The following is a 19,089-nucleotide window of genomic DNA, read 5'->3' as shown; positions in this document are numbered from 1 at the left end:
TCTAGCCAGCTGCCGTACCCCAAGTGGCCTTTCTAAGTTCCTCAAGGCAGAGCGGTTGGCTGCCTTCATCCCCCAAGCTGAGCAGATAGAGTGCCTGCTTGGCAGCTGTCAGACCACAGTGTATTGGGATGTCACAACCAAAGCCAGGGATGCACAGACAGCAGTAATCCCGTCATTCCCTGCCCATGGACAGTGTCGGACAGCAATGCTGGCATCTGGGAGACAGCAGTTAGCACCCATTCCCTTCCACTCTGAGGTCAAGCAGGATTTTACCTAGCTGAGATCATGGGTTTCGGGTCGCAGAGTTTGCAGTGGGGGCTCCCTAGCACTCTGGGCTGAGGAGGGGAAGGTTAGGGCCCTGATCTGTGGTTGGCTTAGTGCCTCAGCTCAGTTCACTTGCCCCTGGCAGAGCTTGGCAGAGACTCCCACCTGGGTGCAATTGGGAGTCTACCTCCTGCCTTAACTGTCATTGTGCTGGGGAAACAAGACAGTGATCGCGGTCCAGTCACGGCAGCTGCGTCTTTTGCCCAGGGCATCTCTGCTTCCACAATTCTAGTACAAACCTGCAGCCAAACGCCCACTGCCTTTACCTGGCCAGAGTTTGGCAGCAAAGGAAACAAGAAGTTGTTTCCAGTCGACAAGATGCAGGCTGTTCTGTGGGATGAAGAGTTACTTCCAGAAACAAGTTGCCCTGTGCCAAACATATTTAGAGCTCACAGAGTCCGATTGGGCCATGCTGGGGTTTCACTACTGTGCTACCCCTCTGTACCCCCAGCCTAGAAAGACATTTTAAGGTCGGATTCCCACGGAGCCCACTAACCTAAGAAGCATGCAGATGACACTTCAAGGAGATGCCTAAAGGACACAGGCATGCTGCCATCTTGCCATCTCACAGGAAGCCGATCCACCGAAAGCAATATTCTTGGGAGCAGCCTTGTACCAGGGAATAGGGCCCACGTGTCACAAGCTAGGTGCTGATTGACAGGGCAGAAAAAGGCTGGATACGTGAGGCAATGCCCCAGCATGGTGGGAGCTAGAGGGGTCTGAGGGGAGCTGGCAGGAGCCTGACCCATGGGTCACAGGACCTTGGAGTCTGTCTCCGGCAGAGTGTACCAAGGGTTTGGAGCAGAAAGGATGCTGCCATCTGGTACCTGTCTTGGGGGCTGGGACTTTGCTACAGAATTTCCCCTTCTAAACCCTGGGGGTTAAAATAGCAACGACACAGTCCTCAGCCATGCAGAGGTCACTGCCGAGGACACTGAGCATGTGCGGCTACCACTGCAGGGATCGCAGCCCCAACCTACCCCTGTCTGTGGTGCCCGACTCGGCTCAGAGAACAGGTGCTAGCTCCAGGTGTCAGAATTGCAGCTCATTAGCACGGAGCCATCTCTAGAGGAGGGACAGGTGCCCCATCCCTACAGCAGCAGCCTCTGGGTACCACTTCTGAGTGAGGGCCTGTGGCCATCTGTCTGCCATTTAGGCTGTGGTATAAAGGTGTGGGCCAGGATGCTGAGAGGACAGGAGAAGGCGGCAAAAATACAGGGAAACAGAGGAGGGGAGGAGAAGAGGTGGGTGGGAGACATTCAACAAGTGGGCACGGAGACCCTGCCATGAGCGCTTCCCAAGCAACTTTGTTCACCATGTGGCTGTCGGCCTCACCTTCTCTTTGGGCAGTTGGTGGGCAGGGCCAAGGCAGCCTGGGCTTCCTTGCTTGCTCCAACTGAGCGGCCCTGCTTGCAGCCCTGCCGGCGTTGGCACGGTGACAGTAGCCAAGTGTGCAAACTTGTGCCATTGTCCCTGGGCCAGGGGGAGCCATGGAGACTAGCTAATATGACACAGGAAAATGTTTGCTGATGGCAATTCTATGGGCTTTGTCCACCTCTTTCTCCATCATGACGACTCGATTTAAGTCCCTAACTGTTTGACTACAAATGCAAGGGGACCGTGCAACGCCACCCTTTTGTCCAGCCGCACTGAATGGGCAATTCAGGCTTTGTGCGGCTCAATTGAGGAAGCAGACATAAAGACAAGATTCCTGAGAGCCCCGACTCCCTTCCCATGGATATCCCAGCACCCCTCAGCTGCTAGCCTGTCCAGGCTACCTTTCCCCACATCAGTGTACCTCTCGACCCATCCCAGGGGACCCTTCAGGAAGGGTAGGGAAAGAGGCTAGAGACACGAGGACAGACAGAGTCAGAGAGCACACGCTCAACACTCAAGGGCAGAGGGAAAGCAGCCCACGCCAGCTTACCCCATCCGATTGTCTGTCTGCACTGGAGCATGGCAGTTGGAGGCCTGGAGTATCTGGGGAAGGTTGGGTGCCTGTCTCCACTGCATCCAGCCCTCCTTGATCCTGGACATTTTGCACACACACCCCTTACTCCCTCAAGAAACCAGGGTACCGAGGTCAAGGGGAGGGGGTGTGCGGAGGCCGGGGAAAGTGGGGCTGAAGGGTAGAAATTTACCGGGAAATGATTGCATTTGGGAGCTGTCTTTTTTTGTGATGGTCCCCATGGTGACAATTTGTGACGGCAAAGAATGTGGGACCGGGGCTCCGCCGCCTGATTGGGATGCTTTGTATCTGGAGAGGCGCTCCTGATTGGCCTGAGGGCCCCCCAGCTCCGGACTTGTCCTCCATTCAGCCCACTCAAGGGCTGCACAACTGCTTCTCACCCTGCACGGAGCTCGCTGCACGCCAGCTCGCCGGGCTTGCCTGGGTCTACGGTGGGGAACCTGCCGGCCACGTTGGCGGGGGTCCCAGCCCGCACCTTCGGTTAGTGTGGAGTCCCAAGTGGTCTGACTAGGCTGGGTGGAGGGTGTGAGCGGGCTAAGGCCTTGGGGGAGGGGCACAGTGCTGTGGGTGGCGGCCGAGGAGGCATGAAATTGCTGCAGATGGTTCTACAGGGGAGTTCCTGCTGCCGGCAGCCTGAGATGAGCCTTGAAGGCAGGTCTAGATTAAGTGCTAGACAGGGATCCTGCCTGGCCCTGTGTGAGAGTTGGGGGTGGAGCGTGGGGACTGCAGAGGGGGCGGGGTGGTTGGAGGGGGAGGCCACCACCACGGAGGGGGAAGGGGGCTTGGCCTTCTGTAGAGAATTTCTTTGGCTTTGAAAATAAAAAGTTGAATGGCGAGTCGTGCCTGCTGGGCTCACAGTATGTGGGAGACGCGACCAGCTGGAGATGTAGCCCCGGCAATGCCACTTGTAGTTAGATGGTTTCGAGCAAGGTGATTCTTTTTTCTGAGCTTCACTTTCCAGGAGGGGGCAACAGACCCTCAAAGACTGAATGAAATAGCTGGAACCTGTCTCATTTAGTCAAGAGACGCTGAATGACTTACCAGGTGTCCCATTGTGGATCCTGGTTGGGACAGAAGGGTGCCGGGGTCGGGGGGGCTTTTTGCATTCAGTCCTGGTGGCCCTGGGAAGGTGTAACTGCCCTGGAGAGACTCCAGCTGCCTTTTGTGCTCCCCAGGTCCGCCCTGTGCTCTCTTTGGAGCTGCCAGCCCCCAGCAGAGCCTGCACTCTTCATGGAAAGCCCCGCGCGGTTCCCGTGGTGATGGCAGCTGACAGTGATGTGAAGATGCTGCTGAATTTTGTCAACCTGGCGTCCAGTGACATCAAGGCAGCCCTGGACAAGTCGGCCCCCTGTCGCCGCTCTGTGGACCATCGCAAGTACCTGCAGAAGCAACTCAAGCGCTTCTCTCAGAAGTATTCGAGGTTCCCTAGGGGCCTGCCTGGCAGGGTGACAGAGCCTCATCTGCCCAGAGGGCCAGAAGAGAGGCCTGCACAGCTGCCCCTCCACCCGTGCCCCGAATCCAGCCCTGGCGGGGATGGGAGCTGCAAGGAAAAGGCCCTGGGGACCCCCTTCAGGGAGGAGTGCCTTTCTAAGGAGCAGAGCTTTGGGGGGCTGAATGCAGAGGTTGCTAGACCTGGCCAGGTGCCCATGAGGAAGAGACAGCTGCCTGCTTCATTCTGGGAGGAACCAAGGCCCACCCTGAGCTACCCAATGGGGCTGGAGGTGGGCCTAACCCCCAGGGAGGCATCTCTGTATGAGAATAAGAAAAATTGCAAGGGCCTTGAGTCCCTGGGGCCTGAGACGGCTCCATTGCCCATGTCCCCAAGGGTTCTAGCTGACACGGAGCCACTCAAGATGTCTGGGGTATCTTTGGTAGGCAGCCTTGATGCCTGGAGCTACTGCCCATTCCAGTACCATGGACAGCCCATCTTTCCCAGCCTTCCAGGGGTCCTGCCACAAGGTCCAGTACCCAGTCTGGGCTTGTGGAGGAAAAGCCCAGCCTCACCAGTGGAGCTAGCCCACTTCTGTAAGGATGTGGACAATCCAGGGCCCAAAGTGTACAGACCTGTGGTTCTGAAGCCTGTTCCCACTAAACCAGCCATGCCTCCACCCCTCTTCAATGTCTTCGGCTACCTCTAGCTGGATGGCCTTAGCCCCCTTTGTTGGCCTGCAGGATGGGGTCTCTGATAAGCTCTCCAAGTGAGAAGAGAGCAGGGCAGGGGTCTAGCCGGGCTGCTTCAGGGAGGGGGCTCCTCAGCCAGGCATCTATTCGACTCTTGCAGTCTGTGGGGCCAGGCACAGGAGCTCTTCCCCGGAGACACATCTCCCTATCCCTGTGGAGACCATGGGCAATGGGACCCTAGTCTGCAGCTGCTCATTACACGCCTGTTCAGCTGCCATCTGCTGGGGGTTAGGGGAGGGCATCTCACTTGTTCTTTTTGTTCTGTGTAAATATTGAGAAAGTTAAAAAAAAAATAAAGATTTCTTTTTTGCAGTTTCTACCTCTTGGATGTCATGAAGTAGGTTAGTTTCCAGATGCAGGGTCGATATAGAAGATGGCTGCAGGAAGGGGTGGCTTGTAGCCTCTGAGATATCTGGAGATAGGTGCTGAAGGCCATGGCTCAATTCATAGGAAGCAGGTGGGAAGGGATGGGGAAAGACCTTGGGGAAGGATGCTTGGTCCAGACATCTGAAGAAAGAGGTGTGCGAAGTCTGGATCCAGTGGTTCATAACGCTCTGTCCTAGGGAGGTAGAGCTATAATTTTGGTGTGCCTGGACCTTAGGCTGTGCCAGAGTAGCCATGCAAAATCCTGGTCAGAGATAAAAATGGGACAATGAGATTTTAGTTTCTTGTGACCAAACTGTCCCTTTTAAGCATGAGCGTGGTTATATGTCCACAGTGAATCAAACCAAAGCAAAACCCAAATCTCAAGCCCTAAAGCCGCAGCCTCTAATTAACTTCCATCCCAGTTTTCTGCGGATTGCTCTCAGCCATGTATCAATGAGGCTGGATAGATGTGCATGTTGGGGGCAAAGATCCAGGCTTCCCCTGATAGTTCCCAGACAGCAAGCTGCTGAGTTAGGTGGCTTCCTGAGTAGCACTGGCCTAGGCACGCTCTAGTGTGGCTGGGCTACACAGTATCATCAAACCAGGATCTTTGCAACCAGGCCTTGTGCCGGGCCAGCCTCTGCTCCCCACAAAGGAGATTCCAATAGTTTGTGCCCATCCCTTCTGCTATCTCCTTTATGGCCTGCCTCTGAGCAAGCCCTTAGCTAACTGCACATCCAGGATTCGAGGCTGAACATGGCCCTTTGGTCCTAGCCTACTCCCCCAACCCCGCGAGTCCCACCAGGCAGTCCACCAGAAGTGCAATTGGCCAGGGAAAGCTGGGCAGTATTCCAGGATTCTGGGGCTTTCTGTCCAAAGCATCAGAAGACTTCAGCATCATGGATGCTAAAACGGCATAGAGTTGTCCTAAGTCATTTTCTGGCATGCGGAAGGGGCAGGTCTTTAGCCTATGCTCCATCTTAGAAAACACAGAGTGAACAGGAGCAGATGCATGCCCTCTCCTACCCAAAAGTATCATCACCAAGAACGCTTGGACCCACGCAATGGTTCTCAGTCTCCTCCAGACTGTACAACACGGGCCTCAAAGCTCCGGTCCTGTCATCTACTGATCAAGTTACTTGTCTATGCTGAAATTTCCTCACCCAAAAAATGAGATCGGACATAGACCGGCTACATGGGCCGTTGTTTACATGGAAGTCTGACTTCTGTTATTCCATGAGGTTGTTTCCCACACTTAGGCACCCGGAGGTCCTTGCAGGCTGGCAGAGAAGAACTACCCACAGATCGTGTTGCCCACTGCATTGAGCGCCTTGGGCACCCTACTGCCCCAACACCCTACTCCTAGAGCAGGAGCACCCCTCGAACCACACATTCTCAGGGGCCGCTGAGCCCCACCATGACTAAGTTCTGGTCCTACACCAGCCTTTTTCTTACGGGGCTCAGCTTCCCCAGTGGGACCTGTAGATCCATTCCTTCAAAAGCCAGAAGGCTTCATTTAAAATCAGAAACAGGAACTGGAGAGATGGCTCAGTAGTTAAGAGCACTTGGTTTGATTTCCAGCACCCACATCAGAAGGCTTAGAGCTGTCTATAATCCGACACCAGGGCACCTGACACCCGTGGGTTCCATGGGAAGCTACACACATGATGCACATAAACTCACACAGCTTTTCACACGTAAATAAATAAATCTTTAAGAAATAAAAGCAGAAACCTGTAATGGGATGCCACCCACCCAACAGGGCCCCAGGGCACCAGTCTCCTTCATACCGGAAGCAGCTGCAGGGAGCACACTGCACATCTAGGAGACTTGAAATTGGAGAGGGAAAAGCAGCCTTGGTGGCAGCAGCAGATACAACCAAAGAGCAAGGCGGGAGCTGAGAATGTAGCTCAGGTAGATGGAGAGCTTGGCTACCATGCACAAAGTCCTGGGCTTGGATCCATCATTGCAAAAGAAATAAGTAGCAGGGAGGGAGGAGAACAAAGAAAGAGCGAGATCAAGTTGTGTTGGTGTGGCTCTGAGCAAAACCCCAAGCCAGTACAGGGGCTCCGGTTTGCTCAGTCTCCTGCTCCTACCACTAGGGCGAGCATCCTGACGCTCATGCATTACGACTGGGGCCAGACTTCCAAAAGGCAGTTTGTGATACTGTGTGACATCTCGAAGGCAGGCACCCTGGCTGGGTTTGGTGGCACAATGGAGTCCAGAGTGGCCCCCAAGCACTAACCAATCATCGCTGGACCACAAGGCCAGGCCTCAGGCCTGATTCAATATTTGGGAGTTGGAACACACTTAGCAGCTTCCCCTGTACCTTTGAGGCTAAGCATCCCCAGGAGAGAGGATGCAAGGTTCCCTCTGGGCTTGCTCCAGCGAAACATCAAGGGATGCAACCAAACACAAAACTAGAACCAACCCCACAGGGATTTGTCGTGGGTGCTCAGGCAAGTGCCTTCTCCTCCTCAACCTCTATTTCATCATGACCTTGAGGGTATAGACAAGATGCTGCTTAGCCCCCCCTCCCCCCGCGAGCCCAAGAGGCTTTTCCCCTTCATGCACAGAAAACATTGAAAAACTGGTGCAACTCCCATAAAAACAGCATGTACTGGGGCTCAGCTTCTGGGTCTGAAAGCCCTTCGACTAAGGGCGATGACAGCGCCGAGCCTCAGCACTCGCCTGCAAACGGGTCACCTGCTCCCACCTTCTCCCACAGGAACATGATGGCCAGGGCTCCCGTGCTTTCCCCGCCATCTCTCCAGGTCTGGATTGCTTTCCTGACTATTTCTACTTCTGTAGCAAACAAGGCGTGAGAAGGAGGATCAGGAAATGTGCAAGACAACCCCAGGTATCAAGAGGACTCTTAGGCATGGACCCACCACTAGTGATGGAGCTCTGGTTTCCATGGTGATTGAACTAGGAGAAGAAACCGAATGGTTCTCTACTGGTCCATGAAGAACATACCCTCATGAGTCTTTCTTTGAAAGCCCAACAAAGGGGGCTCTGCAAACCCTGTACCTAGCCCCTGCTCAATCCTACTACTGCGAGGGGCAAGGCTGAGACCCCAGGAGCAGCTGAGAACCTCGGGCCTGGAGAGTCTGAAGGGAGGAACGTCACAGGGCAGAAAAGTAGTACGCAATGTTTATTGTACACAATGAAGCACTCAGACTGAGGGTTTCCCGCCCCCCACCCCAGCCTGAAAGCTCAGAGTCCAGTGAGGGACTTACAGCCAGACCAGGTAAGTCCAGGCAGGTGAACTCATTCCTAGAGTTCTCCAGCTGAAGGCCAGGATTCCTGCCTGGGCCACCTTTCCCAGACCAGCTCTGCCCTGGCCCCAGGTCAAAGGTCTGTGGCAATGCCAAATGGCAGACAGGCAGATCTGTGAGTCATTCACAGTTTGAGACTGGAGGTTCCTCGCATACTCCACACATGGACTCTCACTTTGGGCGAAGCTCGTACAGAGACCCAAGAGCACACTCGGCAGCCTCGTTCTGACCCCAGGTGCGTCTGGATGCCGGCCGCCTGAGGTGTCACGAAAATAGTCATATCCTCGCTGGCTGGTTACTGTGTGTTTTCGTATTTCAGGTATCTGATTAGCCGGCCTGGGAGTGGCAGTGTGTCCAGCAGTTTTATTCGGTATTTTCCTATGGCCTTCCGAACCTGCAGCCGGCAGAGGTGAGCCAGGGGTCTCGGAGGTTCTGGAAAGAGGAGAAAAGGGATGGGAGATGCACACTTGTCATTTGCACTGAGCAAGGGGTGTGGCCTGTAAGTTCAGCCAATGATGAGGCTAAGTCCAAGAGGGGTGGGTACTTGCTGCTGAGAACTTCAGTACCCGAAGTTGGAGCTAGCAATGTGCCTTTCTACCTTCAACCTGCACAGATCTGCACAGACCAAAGTGGTCGAGGTAAACGCCACACCCACTTCCCAGGTAAGGCTACCCGCCCCGCCCAGTATGTCCTTGGGACTCGTGCTTACAACCCCGACTTTTGATTCTTCTCTTCACACACAACTTGGATTCCAAAACAGCCTCAGCTATTGGTCGGAATTTGACCCCTCAGGTGTCCCCTGAGGAACTTATGTGGGGGTCCTGCTATCACTGAGAAGTCAGATGAAGTGGACAGACTGACAGCAGAACTAGGGGACTCCCTGCAGGCTGTAGACTCTTACTTAGTTGTTCCCGGACACCCCTAGAGTACCTAATGGTCTGGCGTTTGCTGTATTTGGGGGTGGGGTTGAAGAAAGGCAGAAGGGTGCATCTGGTCATTGGGTAATTTATTTGGGCACGGGGAAGTAGCTTGTTAACTAAAACAAGTCATTCATTCATGCATGATGCATCCGTCCGTTCAACAAACACATGCTGGGCCAGAGATGACGCGGCACCTTCTGGAGGATATGAAGAAGGTTCCGCACCTCTGAGAGGGGTCTGGAGGAACGTTCTTCATGAGGGACGGAAACCAAGGCATTCCCAGTAGGGAAGATGGCAAATGCCTGCCTAGTCCAATTGCAAGACCACAAGACACTCTGGGGTTTCTGACAAATACCTGGTGTCCCCACCACTTCTGATGTCAGGGCCTGAGCCTCCCTCTAGGTAGGTAGGGCCTTTTCTGTGGAGAGGAAAGCAGGTAGCCCAAGACCTAGAAAGTTGGGGGGCCGGGCTAGACTGCTTTCTCCACAGCACAATGATGTCGACCTCAGAACACCTAGTGCAGGAGTGGGTGGAGAGCGAGCCAGAGAGAAGTGACTTTAAAGTAACCAAGGCAGGCCTGAGAACTGTGTACCACCTATTCCCAAGTGCTCACTACAGTCCTCTGCCCCTGGGGCCGAGTCTAGTTGTGAGAGATGGCCCCTTTGTAAGGCCTACATCTGGGTATGGATCGCTCCACCTTCTGGTGGTCAGGGATCCTGGTGGCAGCAGCCAGTGACTTGGTTAGTGAAGGATTATGACATTCTCTATAGCAGTGGCTGAGGGGGTGGTAGATAGATGACCCCTGACCCCTGCTGCGGCTACCCACTAACTTGTCAAAGACATCAACTGAGAGTTGTTAACCCAGATGTGTGCCCAGGGAAGATTCTATGGTAGTTAGGGCTAAAGGGAACCGGTGGGATCAAGGAGGAATTGGGCACATCAGAATTGGGAGTTAAGGATGGGAGCAGTCTTGGTGGCATGGTGATAACCTACCCACAGACCAGTCCCTTTGTTACCTTCCTGACAGACAAATGATCAGGGTCTAGCCTCCTGGGCCCAAGCTAGCCAGGCTTCGTCATCTAGTGCGCCTGCCTTCTTTTTCTGTTCAGCGGTAAGAGACCATTCTCACAGCCACCCCGTGTCCCTACAAAGCTGCTCCAGGTGACCTGCAGAGCATCAGTTCTGGTGTGCCCGAAATCTACTGGGAATGCAGGCTTCAGATCTGCACTGCCCATCGGATGAGATCTGGGTGCTGGGCAGTAGATCCACAGCTCCCTCCAGGTACCAGAATTATTTCTAATAGCCTGAAGTAGGGAGTAATGTTACCAGGCCTGGGCTGGCATCTGCCTAGCTATGTGACTTTGGCCCAGATGATATGATCTCTCTGAGGCTGGATGCCTTTATCTATCACCCCAGGAGCCACTAACCCTTTGAGCAGACACTGCAGAGCAGGGCTGGGCACAGCCTGTACTGGCATGGGTCACACCACCTGAAGTCTGAGTCTCTGTGGGACGGAGGCTAAGCCGGCAGCAGCAGCCGCAGCCCTACCTGCCTTCTCCTTGATGACGGCCCAGTCCTCAAAGCTGTCAATGTGCTCCTTTAGCCGGGAGCACAGCTGCACATTGCCTACGTAGTCCAGAAGCACGTCGATGATGGGTCCTGCCCAGCGGCTCACTTCCGGGGCCGACAGGAGCTCGCAGAACTGAAAGAGGAACACAACGCTCTCAAGTGATGCCAGAGAGGTGGTGGGGGGGGCAGCTGTCTAAGACCTGACCAGGTGCCTTCTACAAACTCCTCCTCTCAGTGTGGTCCTCTCAGCACGGGCATCTGTCACCTGGCATGCGAGACAGATGAGTCGGGCTGGTCCCCTCACTTCTCTGAGTGTCAACTTCCTTACCTATAAATTGTGCATACGGCATTCATTCCAAGGCAGTTTTTTTTTAAAAAAAAATATAAACTATTTTGTATACATTATTATTATTTTGGACTGAGAATGAACTACCGCATCATTCAGTGCTCTCTGGCAGATCAAATCCCTGGCCCTCTTTTATACTTTATTTTTCAAAAGTTATTTTATTCTTTTGATTATCTGCACACATGTGTGTGAACATATGTATGTGAGCGTGCGTGCCCCCACAGGGCAGGGGATTCCTTTGGAGTTGGAGCTACAGGTGGTTATGAGCCACCCATGGTGGGTGCTCAGAACCCAATTCCAGTCCTCAAGAGCGTCCCAATACACTACTGAGGCATCTCTCCGGGCTCTGTTTTGCTTTTTTGAGATAGGCTCTCACTAAGTTGTTAAAGATGACCTTTAAGTGACTCTGCAGCTGGGGCTAGCCTCAGCCCTGCAGTCCTCTCGCCTCTGGGGTTACAGACAGGCCTACATCACCTGGTGTGAGCCATGGAGTCTGTCCCTGATGAAGATGCTCGCCACAGGTTCATTCTCCACCGGCCATAACCACTAGCCCAACCTGCTTCGGAAGTAAGGTTATCAACCTGCTCTCCCTTCCCTGACACCCGCCTGTCCCTGCCCCCCTCTCCATGCACCTGCACCACACTGGGTGCCTTGTCGTCCACGGGATGGAAGGTGCCGAGTCGTTGGGGAGGCGGGTGCGGCCCGTTGCCGTACATGCAGGAGAAACAGGACTCGCCATCACAGCCGAGGTCCATGAGGAATTTGAGCAACGAAAGGCACTTTATAGCAAACATGATAGTGGCGGGGAAGGTGGTGGGGTGCGTGGCGATGTAGGCGTCGATGTTGGCGCCGTGGTCCAACAACAGCTGCATGGTGCGCAGGCAGCCGTGGCGGATGGCCACGAGCAGGGGGCTGATGATGTCGCAGTTGGGGTCGGCACCCGCCAGCAGCAGCAGCTCGGTGGCGTACACGTTGTTGTTGACCACGGCGAAGTAGAGAGCAGAACTCCGGCGGTCCTCATAGAGGCGCGAGCGCTCGGGCGCCAGAGGCGCGTTCACGTCGAAGCGCGCGGCCAGCAGCACCTCCAGCACAGCGTCGTGGTTGCGCTCGGCAGCCAGGTGCAGCGGGCTAATGCCGCTGCGGCGCACTCGCGTGCGGCTGGTCACGGGCAACAGCATCTGCACAATCCTGTGGGGACAGCCGGGCACACGCGGGTCAGGAGACGGCACGCGTGTGCATGACCGGGCCAGCAGAGGGCGCCTAGGGGCCAGCCATGCTCAGTCGGCCAGTTCTCCTAGTCACAAAGCCAAAAAAGGGTGGAGCTGGCTGGTGAGTTCTGGAAAAACCTCAGCCAGATGGTCTACGGTTTCAAGCACCTCTCTTGGACTCCAGCCTAAATAAAGGATGCTTGTGGGTGGAGAGGTGATGGCTTGGAGGTTAAGAGCTCTGGATGATCTTCCAGAGGACCCAGTTCGATTCCCAGCACCCACGGGGCAGCTCACAACCGTTTGTAACTCCAGTTCCAGAGGACCTGAAGCACTCTTCTGATGACTACGGGTACCAATCGTACACGCGGTACATGAACATACATGCAAACAAAACACTGATCCACTAATAATAAAGACTGTGGCTCCCAGGAATCCGATGAAAGTGGCAGGAAGCCCCCGCACACCCACTTAAAGCCCACACTACTCTGCAGGAGTAGTAGAGTTGGGTGCTGAAATCTGGTACCGGACCCTACCCTGGATGGGAAGGAAACACTGAGAATCTGGTTTGATTGTTATGAGAGCCCATAAAGCATGTCTTGTTGCCCCCACTCCACAGATGAGAACAATTGAGGCTTCGAGCAGTTAAGGAACTTACTAGGAGGAGCATTTTGTGCCTGAATTGTCTTTCTTCCCTCTCCTGCTACACTGGTATCTGATGGAACCTCTAGACGTGGTGAGGGGAGGCATGGAGCCAGAAGGGGAGAAAAGTCTCAGCCACTCTGTCCCCATGTCCTTCATTCTTCTCTCCTACCAGATGCAGTTTTTCTCCTGTCCTTGTCACACCCGCTCCTCCAGTCCCTTTGCCCACTTTTGACAGGGAGAGCTCAGCCAGCCACCGCCAAGGCTGGAGCTCCCATAGTCCTGGCTCCCGGCCACTAGATCGGGCTCTGATCTCAACACTCTGTCTACGAATCTTCGTAGTTCTCCTAGGGGACCTTTGAGATTGTATTCCTAAGAGTCTTTGACTTCCAGAGGAGGAAACCCAGAGAAGGTGCGGAATTCCCAAGGACACACAGCCAGGAAGTGAGACCGCCAAGATTTGAATTCAGATTGTCCGATCCTTTAGGCTACGCTCTTAACTAGTCTCCCTACTTCTGCTGTAGCAATCAGGGTGGCAGCTGATAGGTCACGGGGTTTTACAATTCTCACAGTGCATTAACTGGCCTGGTCCATTTTACCCTCACTGTAGCCCTATGGGGTATCTAGAGCAAGCTTTGTCTATCTTTTTAACAGACATTGCTCAGAAAACCAGTGACAAACTAGAGGTCATAAGATAAATAGCTCTAAGGCTTTGACCCAAGACCCCTCATCTCAGCTCTTGACCCAGGACCCCTCATCTTGGCTCTTGTCCCTTGGATCCCTGCCACCTTCTAGAACAAGCACTTACACTGTTGATTTCAGTCCCTGATTCATCCAAGCTGACAGGTGACCTCACAGCCTCCCTGTGGGGCTCTAACGAGGTGGTCCTGTTGGGGAAGGGGGAGGGGAAAGCAGGTGGCACCAGGCCAGTTCCCATGTCTCTTGCTTCCTGGCACTGCCCCTGCCTCTGACTTCCTGGAACTGGGATGCCAGGGACCTCCTGCTGGGCTCTCCAAGGGCAGCAATGTTATCATCAGTGATGCTGAGTTTGGTTCAGCTCTGCCTCAGAAACCTCCAAAGGAAATTCACACACTCAGGGGAGCTAATTGCCTCCTAATTTTTATTTGTGCAGGCTCCAGGGGCTTGACCTCCTCTTCAGAGGTGCTGGTCAAAGGCAGGGCTGGGGCCTCTGGACCACCGCCATGACCAACAAATGCAGGGTAACAGCCGTGACTCGCCCAAGCACGGGAAAGAACAGGGACAGGGGCGGGCTGGGAGGCTGGCCCATGGGCTGGGATCTCTGCAGGCCCCAGCTGGTCTCCAGTGATTCCCTGCCCAGGCCAGGGAAAGGGGCAGGAATGTGGGAACTTGACAATATCTGTCCTGAGTCCCAGAAGCACCCAGTCAGCAACTCAGTGAGTCATCGGGTCACTGGTCACTCCTCTAGGACTGCAGCACTGAAGGTTGCTGTGCTGGGCTGGGCTGACCAGCTCCTAAAGAGAAAAGGACAGTGCTGCCATTTCATAGAGGGTGGAGACCCCGGACCGCAGCAGGGAAGCAAATGGGTCTGGATAAATACAGGCAAGAAGCCAGGGCAGAGTGGAGGCGCTGGTTGAGACCCAGGGCCAGGACTTTCTGTGGCACCCCCACCTCTTTTTAATTAATTAAGTTTTTGGTCTCTTGTGAGCCAGGCTGGCCTCAAACTCACACATAACCATGAATGGCCGTGAACTTCTGATCCTCCTGCCTCTACTGTCCAAGAGCTGACATTTACAGGAGTGTGCCACTGTGCCTGCTCCCACTTCTAACCATGGAGGGGGCCCATGTGGACAACCAATGAGGCAGATGACTCTCCCCTACCACGTCATTTTGTGAGGCGGAGAGCAGGAAGTAAGCAGGTGACTCCAAGAAATAGGCTGGATTTGCTGACTTCTCCCAGAAAGTCAAACAGACCCAGCCCAGGGCTGTTTCTGGGAGGCCCTGGCAGCATCTAGGAAGACATCTCGGGCAGCTCAGCAGTCTCTGACTTGGGACCTCAGTCCAGGCCCCCTTAGTATTAAAATCCCCCTCTCGTTACCCTAGAGCTGGGGTCCTGGTAAAGATGCTAACTACTCCAGCATATGTGTGTCTCGTGTGTGTGTGTGTGTGTGTGTATATAGTCTTTCTGTGAGTACTGACCTGAGTGCTGATAGCTTGCTTTAGCCCCGCCCAGGAGCAGCGAGGAGACGTTCAAGTTAGTTGTCCTTGAGGGAAAGGGTGTTGTGGGACAGTTTAGACAAGAAAGAAGCACCAGGCTCAGAACCAGCTGGACCCGCTTCACGTTGGGTCATCTCAGGTAGGGCACTAACCTCTCTAAACCACACCTATTAGACCAAATCGTGACACAATGACAAATGACACCTATGGCTACCCTTCACTGAGGCCCTGATGCTAGACACACTTCACCTCCTCTAAGTCTGAATGAATATGTCACCGAGCACTGTTGGAGTCAGTGCCAGGCATCCAATCTTCACAGCCACTCCTATGATTCAAACATGGCCCCACCAACTGAGCATTCTCGTCTTCTTCATCCTTCAAACACCCTAGCAAGGTGGGATTTGTACCCACACTGCAAAGCACGACCTTGCCATCTTGTTCACCAAGCCTGCTTTGGAGGCTAAGGAAACACCTCACACCTTAGTCTGAGCAGCACACAGTAGGCATGCAGTTGGGATGCAGATGGAGGTCAGTGTCCAGAGCACAGTGACAGCGCTCATGCCCTGCTGCTCCAAGCCAGAGGAGACCTGAGTCAAAAGGTCATGGTGGCCTGACCCTTGTCAGCATTTACCCTGTCACGTGAGAACTAGCCACCGCCACTACCAACACACTGAGCCACGCTGCCAATCCTGGCATGTGTGTAACACATATCACACACGTGCAAAAAAGAATATTTAACGATGGTGGGTCAGACATGAACACCAAAATACAAGCCTGTGTCTTCTGTTGGCCACAAGAGAGGTGCTAAGTTCCTGGAACTCACTCAGGCACCATGTAGAAACCCTGGCACCCCGCCCCAGGCCCACCCAATGTCGTAAATTGGTCTAAGATGGGGCCTGGATCTCAGCTGTATAGCTGAGGTTGGGAACCCTTGCTTTCAGGGTCCTTGGTCACAGTCTTGCCCAGCTCACCAAGTCTTTGGAAGTCTACCCACGCTCTGGTCTTCCATTCATAAAGTCCCTGTACCACACTGGAACTGGACGACAGAAAATGTGCCCTCAGTGACTGAGGCTAGGCTCCTCTCTCAGCCATGCCCCAGTACCCCTCACCCTATGTGCTGAAGAACAGGCACATCTGAATAATGGCCGCAGGTCCAGGTGCTGCACTCCTGGCCCTGGTTAGGCAGTGTTTGGGCAGGTGGCTGAAGGCCTACGGAATGCCACATCAAATCCCTGCTCAGCCCATGGGAGGCCAGTGTGGGGAGGGGCCTCTAATGCCACATGCCCAGAGTGTGAGCAAAGAGCCAGGGCCCAGCCAGATGGCAGAGGCTGCCGGGGATCCAACTTTAACCCCTCGCTGGACAGCCCTTGGGAAACTGGTTGTATATGCAGATGGTTTACAGGGAAGCCTGAAGTTCCAAGGAACAGCATAGGTGCCTGGGGCCTTTGCTTCTTTTTCCCCCATATACCTTCTGCCTTACTGACAACTCCAAACACAATCCGTTCTCTTTCTTCTGGCAGCCTGAATAGTTAGAGCATTTCCCAGTTTGGCGTTCCAGGTACATGCCAGGGGTTTTCTAATAATGTAAATCATCTTTCCACTACACCACTTTGGTTAATGTTTCCTTGGAAAACCATTCAAAGAAAAAAAGATGTATTTTAAAAACTGTCTTTAAAAAGTAATAAAAATTGTCTAAAATGGAAAGAAACTTTCCAGGGTCCACAGTTGGGAACCACCCAACCAATAGGAAAGACCTCTGGGGCTTTAGTGCGAGGCCTGAGGGCTGGCCCACTGAGGCACAAGGCTCTTAGCTACCTGGGTATCAGTTTCTTGTACTGTAAAAGGAGCCATCATGGCACACCTGTATCTCAGAGCTCGGCAATGAGACCACACTTTGGAAATGATCAAAGTGTCCTCAGGAACAACCAGCATCCCAGCAGCCAAGCCTCCTTTCCCACCCATGTGTGAGTGGGAAATTATTAGCAACAGTTCCTTGGTTGAGTGGGGTATTGGAGGTTCCAGAGAGAAGCTTACTCCATGGTGTGTAAATTTCCACCATGGTCAGTTTTATGCTACCAGAGAGGGGAGCGAGCATGTTGTCAGGACGGTGCCAGCAATGGCTTTGCGTTTTGCCTCGGTGCTTATCAGTGCCTTTCTACTGAGGTCACCAGGCAGCTTAGGTCTGGATGCTCTTTCGTCATGCTGGTGTGTGTGTGTGTGTGTGTGTGTGTGTGAGAGAGAGAGAGAGAGAGAGAGAGAGAGAGAGAGAGAGAGAGGGAGAGAGAGAGGAGAGAGAGAGAGAGAGAGAGAGAGAGACTGAGTATGCACACCTTCCCCTCCTGTAGATTGTTTCTAGAGAAGTTGAGCTTCTCCCACCTGAACATGATGTGCAAGGAGAGGCCCAGGGATTGGTCCCTCTGCATTGCTGTAGGCATCCCCAGCCACTTGCTAGGATGTCCTGCAAGCTATTTCTGCATCCTCCCACCCCAACAACAACAACAAACCAGTCATAAGGTCAGATTCCTCTCTGCTCCCTAAGTAGGATTAGCTGTGTCATTTGGAGCAGGTAAATTCCTGCCACCTACAAGCTGTGTGACTTTAGACCAGTCATCAACCACTGTTGATCTTCTCATCTTAACAAAAAGAGGTCACCATGGCCTCCACCTCAGCAAGCCCTTGAGAGGATGAGCTCGCCATGTAAGCAATGGCAAAACCACACACCAAGCTTGTACTCTTGTTAGCATGGTGGTTGTCACATGGGGTCACTGCATCCTTCCACAAGGAGAGTGTCCTTCACACTCACAGCCTCTGGCCTTCCTGCTCTTGAGGGCAGACTCAAGCAGGTGCCCTGCCCCACCCTGCCTTCACTGGGCATCCCTAGAGAACTGTGCTGTGTATGGCCGTGGCGGTACCCGGACTGACCTGTAGTTGCCCTTCTTGGAGGCAATATGCAGGGGAAGCAGGCCATCCTTGTTGGCTTTGTTGGCGTCAGCACCCTGCGAGAGAAGAAACTCCACCACGTCTTCATGCTCATTCTTGCAGGCCTCGTAGAGGGCCGAGGCACTGTCACTGGCCTGCGTGTTGATGTCTGCTCCTGGAGGGGAAGAAGCAGAGCCATGAGTGACCAGCGATTCCGCCATAATTCATTGCCACTGTGGTGAGCACCTTTGAGCTAACCGCTGTGTGCTGCGCCATGCCTATACTGTCTAAGTCCACAAGGAACCCTGGGAGGTCCAAGCTAAGCTAAGTTTTTTTCATCACAGAGCAATGCCTACGCTGTTTCTCTGTATTCATATAGAACTCTGGGCGGTCAAAGCTTACCTTAGGGTAAGCTTTTCATCATAGACCAGGACACAGGGCCAGAAAAGACCCAGGATAAACCTCTCATAGATGTGAAGCCAAACCTGAACCCACGTGGTCAGAGCGTAGAGACCAGGCCTTCAGCCCTCACTGTGGAAGGCACTAGGCTGTGCCCTCACAGCGGCCTCAGCTCCAGCTATGCACAAAACTTCCAAGGGAAACCCCATTGGCTTTGTTAGCGGAATTTGGGTTTGATGGATAGTTGGCCGGTTGATCAGTCTAAGGTATCATCTCATGCAAGCTGGCCTTGAATTCCGTAAGTAGCCAAGGATAATGTTGAACTTTTGATCCTCCTGTGTCTAACTCTACAATGCTGGGTTACAGGCACATACCAGCACACTAGAGTGTACAGCGTTAGAGACTGGACAAGGGCTCGTACAGGCTAGGCAAGCATTCTACCAAGAGAGCCACGTCCCTGAGTGTGGGGGTTTGTGTTGTTCTCCAGGAGAAACAAGAATGAAATGGCTTCCTTGCTCCTCTTAAGCTTCACTGAGCAACTGGAGATGTGACTCAGTGGCAAAGATTATATCCTGCTAATAGAAGGGACCCTGGGTTCAGTTCCTAGCACCCACATAGTAGCCACAACTATCTGTAACTCCAACTCCAATGGACACAATGCCCTCTTCTGGTCTCTGTAGGTACTTACACTCATATACTACACACATATACATCATACTACACACACACACACATGCAATGCACACGCACACCCTTTTAAAAAAATAGTAAAAAT

The 19,089-nt window shown here is 53.5% G+C and overlaps 2 protein-coding genes across 2 annotated transcripts in view; one reads left to right on the top strand and one right to left on the bottom strand.

The window, feature by feature from the left end:
• The first annotated feature begins 2,687 nt into the window (after positions 1-2,687).
• Fam181a (family with sequence similarity 181 member A) lies at positions 2,688-4,508 on the top strand. The gene is made up of 2 exons (XM_057783244.1): positions 2,688-2,773; positions 3,469-4,508. The coding sequence occupies exon 2, from the start codon at positions 3,553-3,555 to the stop codon at positions 4,429-4,431; it is 879 nt and encodes a 292-aa protein (XP_057639227.1). The 5' UTR covers positions 2,688-2,773; positions 3,469-3,552; the 3' UTR covers positions 4,432-4,508.
• Positions 4,509-8,001: 3,493 nt separating this feature from the next.
• The window catches only part of Asb2 (ankyrin repeat and SOCS box containing 2), a 36,709-nt gene continuing 25,621 nt past the window's right edge, over positions 8,002-19,089 (bottom strand). Inside the window, exons 7-10 of the mRNA XM_057782650.1 lie at positions 17,919-18,090; positions 11,586-12,141; positions 10,587-10,740; positions 8,002-8,550 (exon numbers count right to left, since the gene is read on the bottom strand). Coding sequence (XP_057638633.1) covers positions 8,414-8,550; positions 10,587-10,740; positions 11,586-12,141; positions 17,919-18,090 — 1,019 coding nt within the window. The 3' untranslated portion in view covers positions 8,002-8,413. The remainder of the gene's footprint in view (positions 8,551-10,586; positions 10,741-11,585; positions 12,142-17,918; positions 18,091-19,089) is intronic.

The sequence above is a fragment of the Chionomys nivalis genome, chromosome 10, assembly GCF_950005125.1.
Source record: "Chionomys nivalis chromosome 10, mChiNiv1.1, whole genome shotgun sequence".
NCBI lineage: Eukaryota > Metazoa > Chordata > Mammalia > Rodentia > Cricetidae > Chionomys > Chionomys nivalis.
This window is presented reverse-complemented; position numbering and strand designations above follow the sequence as displayed.

Excerpts from the sequence above, each read along its gene's own strand:
- Fam181a (XM_057783244.1), top strand. The coding sequence starts at position 3,553 with ATGGCAGCTGACAGTGATGTGAAGATGCTGCTGAATTTTGTCAACCTG.